The 14,686-nt window shown below is 35.9% G+C and overlaps 1 protein-coding gene across 2 annotated transcripts in view; it reads right to left on the bottom strand.

Annotated features, from left to right (window-relative positions):
- Positions 1 to 7,022: 7,022 nt before the first annotated feature.
- LOC135217986 (2-aminoethanethiol dioxygenase-like) overlaps positions 7,023 to 14,686 on the bottom strand; it is a 54,204-nt gene continuing 46,540 nt past the window's right edge. For both annotated transcript variants that reach the window (XM_064254113.1, XM_064254114.1), the window contains one exon: positions 7,023 to 13,850. In XM_064254113.1, coding sequence (XP_064110183.1) covers positions 13,407 to 13,850 — 444 coding nt within the window. In that variant the 3' untranslated portion in view covers positions 7,023 to 13,406. The remainder of the gene's footprint in view (positions 13,851 to 14,686) is intronic.

The raw sequence follows: 14,686 nt of genomic DNA, 5'->3' as shown, positions 1-14,686 counted from the left end.
GCTCACAGAATGAGCTGAGGAGGAGGGTCACTTGGAGCTGAAGTGTCATGTCAGTTGTCATCATAGCAAGTGCAGAGGAAGTCATATGCAAGACAAGTTTCCTCAAATACAGTAGGTGGCTGAGGAGAGCTGTCAAAACTGTTTGACAGGAAATGAAATGTACGTGCTTCTGTGTTGTTTAATGATAAGACAAGATATAAGCAGGCAATCTATTCTTAACTACCTGCATCTCTGAGAATGTTGGAACAAACCAGACGTCTAGGTAACACAGCATGAGCATACCACTCAAATGGATCCAAGCTGAAAGTAAGGGTGGACGTTCTTGTAAAAACCCACAGGGCCAATCACCAGCCTAAGATTTGACAAAATGGTGGTACTTCCTGGGCTATACCATTGCTCTGGTATCTGCTCTTAGGTGAACTCCCTGTATGATGCATGACTCCCTATGTTTGGTCATGCCTGAACTAGGAGGAGGTGTGCGTGAATAAGTACATGCACTGTCATGCAAATGAAACACCAGGTTGGTGGCAAGCCAAAGGTTGGGTGGGGAGCAGCATGACCACAGACAAAAACATCATTCTAGTACAAGTGAGTACCAGACAGAGACTTGTTATATGTGAACACCCCTTGACTCTGCATGTACAGTCTGGGGACCATGGACGTACCAAACAAAAGGGTAGTGATGGCTCAACTGAGTGAGTTCCTGGAAAAACACAGACTGAAGAGCCAGGAGCAATTTCCTTGTCATACAGAAAGTCAGGACACAGTAATGGGCATACTCAGTAAGTAAGCCCTATAACAGCCAATCATGATGTGAGGATCACCCACAGATGGTCTAACACAATTGTCTCCTTGGGCCTGGAAAGGCCACTTATTAGAAATCCTAAGGGACTTCTTTTAATGAGATTTTCTTGGTTATCTCTTCCTATGGGAGAGAGATGGGGAGGAGGGTATCTCCCACAGGAAGGACAACCATTACTGGAAGCTCAACAGTGCTGAGCTCTTTAGCAGCTGCAGCAACAGCAGACAGTATCAGTCAATGTAATAAGAATAGGTGTGCTACAGTACTGATGCATTCTAGCTTGCTCCAGTATTTTTGGTATAGTTGATATTTTGAAAGAAATTCCCTTAAAAGCAAGCATTGTGACAAAAGATTTGAATTCATGTTGTGTATACAGTACTACTTACTAATGAAAAGCTCATTGCCTCAGTAGAACTAGATATTCCAGAGATGAGACTTTTTGACAGTTTTTATATATAAGTCAGTCCAAACAATAGAACTCAAACACATGGTCTTACACTAAGTCAAGCACGTCATGCACCAAGAGATCTAATATGACAAATTTTCTAAGACAATTTGTATTTTTCATAGCTACAAACCTTCGGTCTTAACAATAGGATAATTGGGATCATTTCTAGCGCCTAGCTGGATCCAGCTAAAAAGCAGATGAAAGCAAGGAATCTTGTGATATCTGGCAACGTATGAGTAGATCGGTTGAAGAGTGGTCAAGGAGCATGCACCTATGCCACCGCATCAGTCTTTCCCAACTCAGGAAGTCTTAACAAACAGAGGGGAGGCTAGTATTTAAATTTTTACTAAATAAAACAAGTTACTAGAAATGAACCTCTCTCCACAACCCCATCACTTCCTCTCATTGGATTATGGAAAATTAGCCTGCAAATTATTCGTACGTGTACAGTAGTATCTATCTATCTAAAAGCTATGCACATACAGTGGTATCTTGACATACAAAAGGCTCAACTTACGAAAAATTTGAGTTACGAAAGCAAATACGAAGATTTTTTTGGCTCCACATACGAAAATAGTTCAGGATACGAAAGGTTGTTGCTGTAAAGTCCCGAGATTCACCCAGACCACCAATAACGATTTTAAAACTCACGCGCCGCCAACTGAGTAGACTCGCCACCATCCTCCCGCTCTCCCATTGGTTCCTGATGCTAGTCACCGCCATAAGATCCTGCTCTCCTATTGGTCAGCATCTCTCCCATGATCCCATCATGCATCTACGCAGCAGCGTGCTTTTTCGGCCACTCGGCAGCAGCATCATTATTGTAAGCACGTGGAATTCGTTCGTTCTATACGATTTCGTTTATTAACATAAATTCGTTAAGTGATTTTCTTGTAGTACTACTTTATCGTGTTGGTGTGAGAACTTTACTACATACATATACTACATAACTTAATTACGTACAATATATACGTAGTCATGGGTCCCAAGAAAGTTGAAGTTCACGGAGAGAAGAGGATGCTTTCTTTGGAGACGAAGATGGAGGTAATTAAAAAGTATGAAGCTGGCATGTGATTGAGTGTGATCGCCAAGGAATATGGCCAAAATCCGTCGGCAATAGGCACCATCCTTAAGCAGAAGGAAGCCATCAGAGCAGCTACACCTTCCAAGGGAGTGACTACTTTGTCTAGCAAGAGGAGCCACATGCACAACGAGATGGAAAGGCTGCTTCTTGGCTGGATAAAAGACAAAGAAATCGCTGGCAATACGATAACGGAGATTGCAATCAGCCACAAGGCCAGTGCTATTTTCGGCAATTTGATTGCCCAGGCCGAAGATGATGGAGAAGGGACATCGACGCCAACCCCAGAGTTCAAGGCTTCTCATGGGTGGTGCGAAAAATTCCGTAAACGGACTGGCATCCATTCGGTGGTGAGGCATTGGGAGGCGGCCAGCTCGGACACAAAAGCGGCCGAAGCCTTTATTAAGACGTTCAACGAGATGACGATCAATGAAGGCTACAGTTCTCAGCAAGTCTTCAACTGTGATGAGACTGGCCTTTTTTGGAAAAAAATGCCTCGTCGGACGTACATCACGCAGGAAGAGAAGAAGCTACCCGTGCATAAGCCTATGAAAGACAGGCTTACGCTTGCACTTTGTTTGAATGCCAGTGGGGATTGCAAGGTGAAGCCCCTACTTGTCTATCATTCGGAGACTCCTCGAGCCTTCAAGGCCCACAAAGTGCTAAAGGAGAAGCTTCCAGTGATGTGGAGGGCTAATGCGAAAGCTTGGGTAACGAGACTTTTGTTCGCCGAGTGGGTAAATCTGTGTTTCGGCCCAGACAGTGAAGAAATTCTTGGAAGAGAAGCGCCTCCCTCTGAAATGTCTGCTGTTGTTGGACAATGCCCCTGCTCACCCTCCTGGCCTCGAGGAAGATATCCTAGCGGAGTATTCTTTTATCAAGGTTCTTTATCTTCTGCCTAACACCACCCCTCTCCTCCAGCCTATGGACCAGCAAGTGATATCAAACTTCAAGAAGCTGTATACGAAACATCTTTTCAAGAGATGTTTCGACATCACCGATACCACAAACCTCACCTTGCATGAATTTTGGAAGGAGCATTTCGATGTTGTGATATGCATCCGACTCATCGATCAAGCTTGGCAGGAGGTTTCCAGGCGAACCTTGAATTCTTTGTGGAGGAAACTCTGGCCTGATGCCGTATCCACCCGAGACTTTGTGGGATTTGACGTGGGCGAAGCTGGTGCTGCAGATTCAGGAACAGTTGACGATCCTGAAACTGTTTTGCAACCAGATCTTGTCGACGAGGACTACATCAATGACCTTCTCGAGGAGCACCAAGATGAGCTTACAACAGATGACCTGAAGGAGTCATGCAACATAACGTTGTTCAAGAAGAGTTCTCTAGCAGCGGCGAGGAGGAGGACGACCCTATGACAACAGCAGAAATTAAGGATGCTCTAGCCGCTTTTCATAAGGTGCAATCATTTGTAGAAAAGAGACACCCCGAAAAGGCTTACACATGTCGTATGCTTGCACAGTTCGATGACGTTTGCCTGAGTCATTTCAGGAGCATTGTGAAAAGTAGGCAGAAGCAATCTCCCTTGGATAGTTATTTTTTAAAGAGGCCTTTAGTAGAAGTAAGCAAAAAGGAAGATCCAATTGATGCTACAAAAAACAAAGTTAAAAGTGGTGAAGAAAATTAAATTTTGTAAAAAAAAAAATGTAAAAATAAAAAAGACAAAAACAAAATTTAATTTTAAGTTTTTTGTAAAGTTAAGTGTTACAGTTTTGTTAATGTGTTTCATCAAGTTAAGTGTACGTACTACGTAACAAATTTTCTGCCGTTTGTCCTCCTCTGTCGCCACTTTCGGAGATAGCCTCACTCGAAAGGTAAGGTTCCACATTTTACTACATACGTATGTATGTACGTACAGTATTTCTTGTATACCATGTACACTAATACACTTTATTTACAGGTACATATTAGTAGTACGTATTAAGTTAGGTACTAAATGGTCCAAATTGTTGTAGTATTTCATTGTTTATTGGTCAATTTGCTTTATTATCAAATTTACTGGGGTGTTTTTGTAGGACTTGGAACGGATTAGGCATTTTACATGTAAAATGCGGTTCAAGATACGAAAAGCTCATGTTACAAAGGCCGCCTCAGAACGGATTAATTTCGTATGTCGAGGTACCACTGTACTCCTGTCATAAGCAACATACCAGATGTAAAGGTCACACTAACTATATACATTGAAATCTTCCTTCAGTGGAAGATTTCCTACAGTATTGGCTTAGGAAACAAGCTAGATTTCTTTACCCATTAATATACCTGTTTTCACATCCAAATTGCGATATGTTTAGCAGTTAAGATTATTACAATTTTTAATATTTCATAACTTCAGAAGTGATTTAGAAGCCCTTCAAAATTATTATACATATGTAGTATGTACTACATATAAGAAAAATCCCTATGATCAACAGATTAAGTAACCAATATAAAGTTGGAATATGTTGGGTCCCTCCACATTGAGGTATTAAAGGAAATGAAGATTCTGATAAAGCAGCCAAAGCTGCAGTCAACATGACTATATCAAATACAGTACACTTTATACCTGCTCCTGTTAGTGATTTGCTATTATCTAAATCAAATAACGTTAATTAAATGGTAATAACATACGTATAATATATTAATATAATAATAATAATCTAATTGTCTTAATGATTAAGCAAATATGAGGATCAGAATTCCTCCTGAACTAGCACCTCAACTTAGATGCTTGGGTGTTTAGCCTTCTGATAAGTAACAAAGACCTTACATTGTAGCCTGTACTACTTTAATATTTTCTTGATATTTTAAAGCTAACTGCACTTGCACATAGTTCTTAAAATGAATTAACATGACTTTACACTTGACATTTAGTTTAAGAAATATAAGATTTAAGCACATATTACATCTAAAATGATAACACAGCAAACTATAATTATAGCTGATAAGTACAGAGTCCATTGAGTTACCTGAAGTTGACTTGCCACTATCACCAACAGGATGAAAATATAAATAGGCTAAGCATGAAAAAATATTTTAAGCAACATATTATTCAGATACACTGTAGACTTAACTGAAAGAAAAATCACAGTATAACATGTGGTATTACACTTCCAGATGGCAAAAAATACAGCTGAAATGTAGCACATTTCAATTACTTGTCATGCAAATGGGCCTACACACAAATATTTTACTGTGGGCATACAAATGAACCAACCAACCAAAGTGACTGGTTGTCTTGTGAGTGCATTACAGTACTGCAATGAGATCTTATTATCAACAAGAGTACATACATGACAAAAAGAAAATAAGATTTAAATTTTTCCTTGTTAATACGTACATTTTAATAAAGTTTTTTATCTGAACATCTTGAGGGAAAACTGATTCTTATTTTCTTTACACTCAAGCTATGTACTTAATACTTCATATATTTGTAGGTTGTTGCTAATTTTTAACCCAGACCCATTGCCTCATATTTTACAATTGCGTGATTCCTCAAATACATCAGTTATTCCTAACATTACACAAAAATTGTGAGGTGATATTACAATAGAGAAAGTTGAATAAAGTAATACAAGGAATTTTGGTTATTTTAACTCTGTTGTAGGATTTTCTTGTAGTCTACCTCTTTCCCTTTGCATGATCAATTTTAAAGATCTCCTTTTCTACATATTGTAAAAATTACTGTACTTTATAGTAAAAATATCTGTGAAATATCAGTACAGGCAGTCTCTGGTTTACGGGGTGGAGGGGGGGGTTCCATTCCTGTCAGTGCCATAAGGAGAGAATCGCAGTAAACTGGAACATAATTATAATGTGAATAAATAGCGCTTGTAAAACCAGGTTATGCCACCATAAAGCGGGTAATGACACCAAAAAATTGGGTTAACAGCACCGTAGTCAGAATGCTCGTGAGACAGCCGTAAACTAGAAACTCCCTGTATGCAATACATTAATATACACCCTATATAAAATCAAATACAATTTAGTAGTTCATTGCTATTTCCTGTTTTTACATGTTACCCACATCACTAACATCTTCAAATTCTTTGTGGAATGAAATGTATTAAGGCTTAATGGAATAAATTTTTCATCATCCTCCTTCCCAGATTATTTATTATAATTGAAAATTAAAAATTAATGATGTAACCAATATAGTAGGGTTGGGTAAGAAAAGAGAAAATATTAAATTACACGGTAAAAGTAATAATGTATCAGAAACGTTAAAGGCTACTGTTTAAGAGCCTTAGCGGCCCTGATTGTTAAATTGGTATTACCTTACAGGCAAATGTTTCAATTGTGGGACATAAATGAAATATTTCTGACAATTTTTTAAGTTTATTTCAAATCTGCTCATATAACAAAGTCACTGTACTGTAAGAACTACTTTTTCGTGGCTGAATACGCAACTGCATCAATTATTTTTCATTTGAAATTCACATCAAGTTTATTGTCTTTTTGAGAATAGGAAAATTTCCTTGTAAACACAGTAAAAAATAAAATTATAGTATATATACGTACAGCACTATACTGTATTGATACACAAACCAATGAAATGTTTGAGTTGTGTCATAAAAATAAGGGAAGACATTGAATAAGTCCTAATACCAATACTTATGCACAATATTTTTTTGCTGTTTATTTTCATGCACTCTATTGATAATACTGTTTTCATTAGTCTAAGTTTGTCATGCTGAGAGAGAGAGAGAGAGAGAGAGAGAGAGAGAGAGAGAGAGAGAGAGAGAGAGAGAGAGAGAGCTTAAAAGTGACAGCAGACAAGAAAAACTCAAAAATAAAAAAATATGTATTCATGCATCCAAGTTGGCCATACTTCCATGCATTTGCAAAGTTAAAGCTAAGTGTATGCCTTCAGCACTGACATAAATGTTTGCTGTTGGTAAATGGAATTTCATGCATGCACAGTTGCCTACTAGACACATGTTAAACATAAAGGCAAGACACTAAGGTGAAAACATCTCTGATCATGAATCTATAAGGCTAGAAGCGGTGGTAATGAGTTAAAAGTCTTTATATCAACATGAAGGATGACCACCGCTCTTATTGATGTATCATTATCATTCTTAATAGCAAACCAAGTTTCAGCAATGCAATACAGAAATCTCAAGTGTCCTAGACAGGGATGAAATGTTTTAATGTTCTCTCTTTTTTTTTTCTATTCTGCCTATAAGTGCATGCACATGTTGCCCATCCACTCAATTGAAAACACAAATACTGTAATGTAAAAAGTAATAACAGATAATAAATTACATATAAATCATGTTGAACTTTCTTCATGATAGGTAATTTTTAATTGACTGAGGTGACACTACGTGTACTTATATACGTATACTATCTATGGTGTACTGAAGTTATTTGATACTCTTAGAATAATAAAAGTATGGAGGAAATTACCAGACTGCTTAGTTGCTAATGGTTGCTTATAGTTGAAAAGGGTAAGTGCTTCCGCAACTTTTTTTTTGGTGTTGATATGTTATTTTTGAAGTATATTTCATTCTTTGTGCTTCATTTACAGATGAATTAATAATTTTAAGTACGTCAATGGGTATTTAGGGACACTAATTGCAGTGGCACAGACTGTTCTTAAAAACTACTACGTATATGGTTACAAAGCTGTGGCAGGCATTCTTGAGGTTTGGCAAATCTCAGGGGACTGTGAACCTAATCCTCATAAATAATAAGGACCAACTGCAAAATACTGTAGACCTCTGTGTACTTAACAATTGCAGTAATTCATGAGAAAACAATTAATTTACATAGGCAACCAAAGAGAATGGATATACATACATACTACATATGTAGTATAAACAAGAGCAATCAGTAGAGAGCATACCTATGGTGCTGGAGAGCCAGGTTTCACTTGTACTGTATATGTTGTACGTATCAATATTCATTATAACTGGGGAGGTTTTGACCTTAGCAAATGAAAAAATTTCAATAATTTGTACTGAAACTAATCATCTGGAGGGAATCACTAAATAAATTATCATCTGGAGGGAATCACTAAATAAATAATATATGTTCACCTGGATTCATACACATTTGTTTCATCCAGTCCCAAATTATTTTATTAACACATACTGTACAGACATTGGTGAAAACATTATAATCTAACCAACTCTGTCAGATGTAATAAGACTTGATGTATACTGTAGCATGTAAATAATATGTACATAAAAGATGAGTGAATACGCATTAAGTGTAATGATGAAATAACACAGGTTAAATAAAACTGAGATACTGCATGTATTCATAAGAAGTGTATTCGTAAAAAGTTCAGTAAATAAAGTACAGCACAAATGCATACCTGTAAGGTACATTCAAAGTAGCTCCACCAACTTGCACCTGGCTTACAACAGATCTTTAGGAATGTAACCCAATGGCAAGTAGAGGACAGTATGCATCTGATACCTTGTAATGTGTCTGAAGCACAATAACTAACTGTAATGAATACATTGCAACAGCAAGTTCAAGGAATAGAATACAATATAATTTACAAATAGTTCAGAGATCACACTTACTTTTTAAAAATTATAATATTGAAGAGATGGTATGCTTTCACACTGTTTGTGAATTATACCAAATTCCTACATCTAGTGGTTTTATTGTTATAACACAATGTTGCTTCTGAATCACGATTCAAAAGCTTTTTCATGACAAAGAATGAATGTAACTTCATATCCATGGTCTGTTGACGAAAACTGACTAGATGCAAATGCACTATATGAATAGGGACTTTTCATTTTATCATTTTCTATACATATGGTCATGAAAGTCTTATTTAAAAGTACACTTTTAGATTTTCCACTTTTCTTTATCCTTTTTTGTTTCTGGGTTTCCTATATTCAGTCATGGTTTGCAGATATAAATTCTTTTGGTTTTGCATTTTTGTGAATTGTGTTTTGGGATTTCCAACTTGCTTCTTGCTTTGCTTTCTTATACACTCAGAATTTTAAATTTTGTTAATTATTCAAATAATAGGTGATTTTTGGTTTGAAAAGATATACTAGTTCACTATGAAACCAATGCCTAGTCCACAGTTCAAGTGAGTTTGCAGTTTTACTTATCTTTTGCATTTGCAGTTTTTTCTTAGAATTTTCATTTCTGATCTTTGTATATCTTCAATTTAGAACTGCAAGTTTTTGTTGTTCTTTATCTCTGTTAGTACAGTAATCAACATAAGTGTTGGGCAGAACATGCATTTGATGTTGGTTCCCTCTGAATTCCTACTTTATATAGTGTATATAACACGGAAGAGGCATCCCATCAAAATCAGGCTAAATGGCATCAACATGAGTTTTTTAAGTTATGTTGAATATCATAATTTCAAATCTTACTCTAACTGGCTATGGTGTCATGTAATAAAAGGAGACATTACTCCTATGGTCACTAAGTGCTCCAAAAACAAAAGTAAGTCTGGGTTTCACTACCTCACCAGTTCACAAGGAGATTATTATAGACTGAAACATGGTTAGTTTGAAGATTCCCTTATTGTGTTTTTATATTGGAAACCTGGCTGAATTAGCCAGTGAAGGGATGTCTGTGTTGTTGGAAGGAGTACATAAATTACTATGTACTAAGGGTATTTTTTTTATTTGTGGTACATTTTGGTTCACTTCATCAACTATATCTTAAAAATTCTTCAAAATAAATAAAAGCACATTACTCAGTACTATACAGCCAGTCTCCCGGTTATCAGCGGACTCGGTTACCGGCGATCCAGTTTTTCACCATAAAATCGGTGATTTATGGCGCCATAACAAGAAGATTTTTCCGGTTATCAGAATAAGGCACTTTATGGTGCCATATGGATTTTTATGGCGCACCATAAGGGTGCTTATGGCGCCGAGAACCGGTTATCAGCTTCATAAATCACTGATTTTCAGTTAATGGCATTTTTTGCTTATCAGCACACCCCCGGGAACGGAACCCCCACCGATAACCGGGACTGCTTGTAGTACCTAATTACAAAATTTTACTAAGAAACTGCCAAAGACTGCTATGGCTGAAGAAATGTTGATTTAGGGACAATGTAGATGAATCTGGTTAGTGAACTTTTGTTATTTTCATATAAAAGTAGTAAACAGTTTTCCAGTTACCTACCAAAGGATATTGTAACACTCATTTTTCTTCAAGTAGCTTTTATTCTGGTTTCCAAAATATAATGGAAAAAAATTTTTCATAGTTATTTTGATACTGGTAAATTCATAACGTACAAAAATGTATTCACTAATGAACTGTTCTGAATATGAAAACAAAGAGCGCTGGTATTTTGATAATTGTACATCAGTATATAATAGTTGTTTTAGTTATTTACTACTACTGTAATTTGAAAAATCTATCATAAAAATAGTGAGGTAACATCCAGTACATATGGTTTGTTTTTAGCACAGTTTCAAACTGTGGTGAGGCAATACTGCTAGAGGACTTACATTCTAAGTCTCACACACAGCCTCATCGCATTCAGAAATATTCCTTCCTGCATGCTATCAGTCAGCAAATGAATTCTATTTCATTATATTTCACCCCAGTTTTATGGCTTCATAATATAATTGTCATGGTAAATGGGTATCTGGGTTTTGTGGGAAGAGAGAAAAAAAATATGGAATCCAGGCATGATTTGTGCTTTAAAGCAGAGCCTTGAAAGATGACATCATGGAAGAACCTGTTTATGTACTACTGTGAGTGTAAGCATTCCTGATCTTAACAGTATCAGTAATCTGGAGAGTGACAGTGACAATGATGATGATATATGCAATGAAGATGGTGATGTAGATGATAAAGTTGAAGATGTAAGTGACAGAGATGACTATGTAGGTGAGGCGATAACAACTGTGGAGGTGAAGCTTCCACAAGTGATTCAACACATGTTTCTGCTGGTCCTTCCAGAAGTGAAAGCATTAAATACAACATAAAGAAGTTTTAAAGTAATCACAGCCCAAAAAATGACTTACTTTTTTTTTTCTTTTTTTTTTTACAAATTTTCATACTACGTAGTAGTACATAAACGAGTAATTATAATAATTTTATTTTTTCACATTCTGTCACAAACTTTATCATTAATAATTTCTTACCTGGTTAATGGCTACTAACATTAATAATCTAAAAAAATATTAGTAATTATTTTCAATAATTACTGAATTTATGCAATATTTATCAAATTTTATATAATATGCAAGTGTTACTGCAGTCAATTTTCCATTCTCAATCTTCCTTTGTATTATATCAAACTCAAGTACTATATCACATTTCCAAAGCAAAATTTATATATAGTACGTATATATGTTTTATATGAACTCCTGTAAATGAAACTCACAGTGACAATTTAAATGAAACTCACAGTGTGACAGAAAATGAAACTTACAGTTTGATAGTTTATATGAAACTCACAGTTTAACAATTAATAAAAAAATATCAAAATCCCTGAATCCATCATTTAACAGTACTGGTATTTTCCCCTGCTATTTCAAGCTACCATCAGTAACGAAAACCACTGAAGAACATTGCAAATGAAAATCCAATTAATGTGATTAGGTTCTTATTCAGGATTAATTTTTTTGCCAACTCATGATAGCACCATAAAGTCACATACAATGAGGAACACTGTACAAAAATAACATCATTCATATTCATGGTTACAAAAACTAAACAAGTTGGAATATTGGAAAAAGTCTGAATGTGACGTAAGCAAAACAAAGAATTACTGGAACTTGATATTCAAAGAATAACGTAAGGATCAATGAAGAAATCTCAAGACCCATAAAATCAAATAAGCTCCAACAAGAAATCCCCAGAAAGACAAAAATAAGCAACTTTTTTATCGACAATTTAAGCAAAGTATTCACAGCAATATAATAAGTGGCAAGTAACCCATTTGCCAAGCAAGAGAAAAAAATACTGATAAGGAAATCACATATTACTACAGAAAACACAAGAGACTATACTAAAACTAATGAAGTGAATGCAAGAATGGAAATCAATGAAACACCACAGTAAATGAAAATGGGGTGATCCTGGGAGAGAAAAACAGGTAACGTCTGCTTGAAGTGAAGCTGCACAAAGAAATGAGGTACAGTAGAATCTTTCTGGGGTGCAAAGCATTTTCTCAGCATGTGTAGTAAGGGTCTTTCCTCTTTCAAGGTCTATCAAATGGGTGCAGCTTAGAGAAATTTGCACAGAAGAAGCCTAATTATGATTAATGGGTTTTATGAACAACTTCAATTTTGAAGCTTAGCCTGGTTTTGATCTGGGATGCCTCACATTGATTTTCACATTATCACATGTGAAAATCATGAGAATACAGGTGCATATTAAATCAAAATAGAAATTTCTGTATGGGAAAACTGGAAGAATTTACAAAGATGTATAGTATTAGTCATTTTTTTAAAAATCTTGACAAATTTACAGGAATTTTTACCAGCACTGTAGGTATGTGCTGTACTCTGCAGTTGTGATATAAATATATGAAAAGGAAAAACTATCATTCTCAGCTCGTAAGTACTTTGATTTAAAAAAAAAAATACATACAGAAGAGATGTAACACAGTAAAATACTGTATCTGCAGTAACTATACAGAAATCAAACAATAAGGCAACAGCAACATGATAGCATCAAAAACTTTAAAATCTCAAAAAATAATCTGGTATAATCATTACTCAGTCCACCTTAGGTTTCATATGTACTGATATGCTCTTCATCATAAATGAATGCAGTATAACAACCATACTTAAGAGCGTTTACAGTCACACTGCATCTCATATATAGCAATTAATAACTACTTATAAAAAAAGGGCCTCCTGAGATCATATTATACTTCATTAAATAAAATCTCCATAAAATCTTGTCCTGTTATATTAAAGTAACAGCTTTATATTGTAATATCACTTATGACCATTACAAAAAAAGCATTTCATAAACCCCATCTCACTCATCCACGAAAAGTGGAAACCATTAGGAAAACATTGACCCAACAGCCTAGGAGCAAAATAAGTTCTATAAAAAAAATATGAAAGAACAGTACTCCTGATGAAGCACTACTTAGTTCATTTCACCTAAGATAATCCTAAGAGCCATTTTCTTCAATGGCATTTCTGTCTATGATGGATCCAGTATATTCAGCCTGATCACACCAAAAATCTGTGGGAGAAGGAATACTTACTAAGAAAGTCAAGCTACCAACTGACAAATAAGGAACATTAAATGATTCAACTTCTTGGTAATAATGACAGTCTCTCTCTACACCTAATCGCTTATCTGTACCATAAGGAGGAGAGAGGATATCGAGGAATGCTGCAGGGCCATCAACAGAATGTATTTCATGTATATTTTGAGAGTTAGGAGTAAGACGACAAGCTTGATCACTTGCTGTTACCAACACTTTCTGATGTTTGGTGGCTGGGCAAACTCCAGCACTAGGCCTTGTATTTAGAATTTCCTGCAGCTTCTCTTCTAAAGATTCAGTATTTGTGTGGCTGTAACTCTGAACAGATACTGAACCATGGATGACCTGAAAAATAAAGCATATACTGTGTAAGATCACATCCTCTAGATGAATTTCAAATTAATATAAGTACACATACTCTGTGAAGATGACTGCCTATAGAGGTACTGCCTAATGTACTTTACACAGCTGTAGGCAACACAGAAAATTCTTTGCTGTATTTCTTCTGTCCCTCTCTGCATTATTTTATGTCTTTCACTTTTCATTTCCTACCTTAGGTCTCTTCCCAACTATTTGTCAAATTTTCTTATCTTTGTAGTTCTCCCGTTTTCACCCCCCAAATCCTTCTACATTCTTTCTCATCATAAGTTCAAAGTATAGGCTAAGATCTTAAGTCTTATTTTCTAGCCTTTCGACACTACATATCTTGATCACTTCCTCATATACAGGAATTTCCCGATATTCTGAACAGGATTCTCAACATTCTAGTTTTCTTTGTCAGTGCTCAAGTTTCTAATATGTACATATGTGTATGTCTTATGCACTAAACAAAAGTCTTTGCTGTATACAGTATACCAATGTGGAATTTTCATTTGCTTGCAGTTTAGCACCTCCTTTCCATCTCATCCCTGCTGCAGCTACTCTTACAGCCCAGTATATCATCAAAGTAACACAGCTGCTCTATTTAAGATATCCCTATCCATCACAACCTTGCTCTTCATTGTCCTCTCTTTCCCATTCCTTTTGTAATACATTCCTAAAGTTCAAAAATCTCTTACCCTCTGTATATCTAGTTATCCAAGGCACTTCTTGTGTCACCTATTGAATTTGGTACACAGTATGTACATAGTTCATCACCATGCTTTCCAAACAAGACCAACATGGCCACTTTACTGGCCAAA

Source organism: Macrobrachium nipponense, chromosome 9, assembly GCF_015104395.2.
Source record: "Macrobrachium nipponense isolate FS-2020 chromosome 9, ASM1510439v2, whole genome shotgun sequence".
Taxonomy (NCBI): domain Eukaryota; kingdom Metazoa; phylum Arthropoda; class Malacostraca; order Decapoda; family Palaemonidae; genus Macrobrachium; species Macrobrachium nipponense.
This window is presented reverse-complemented; position numbering and strand designations above follow the sequence as displayed.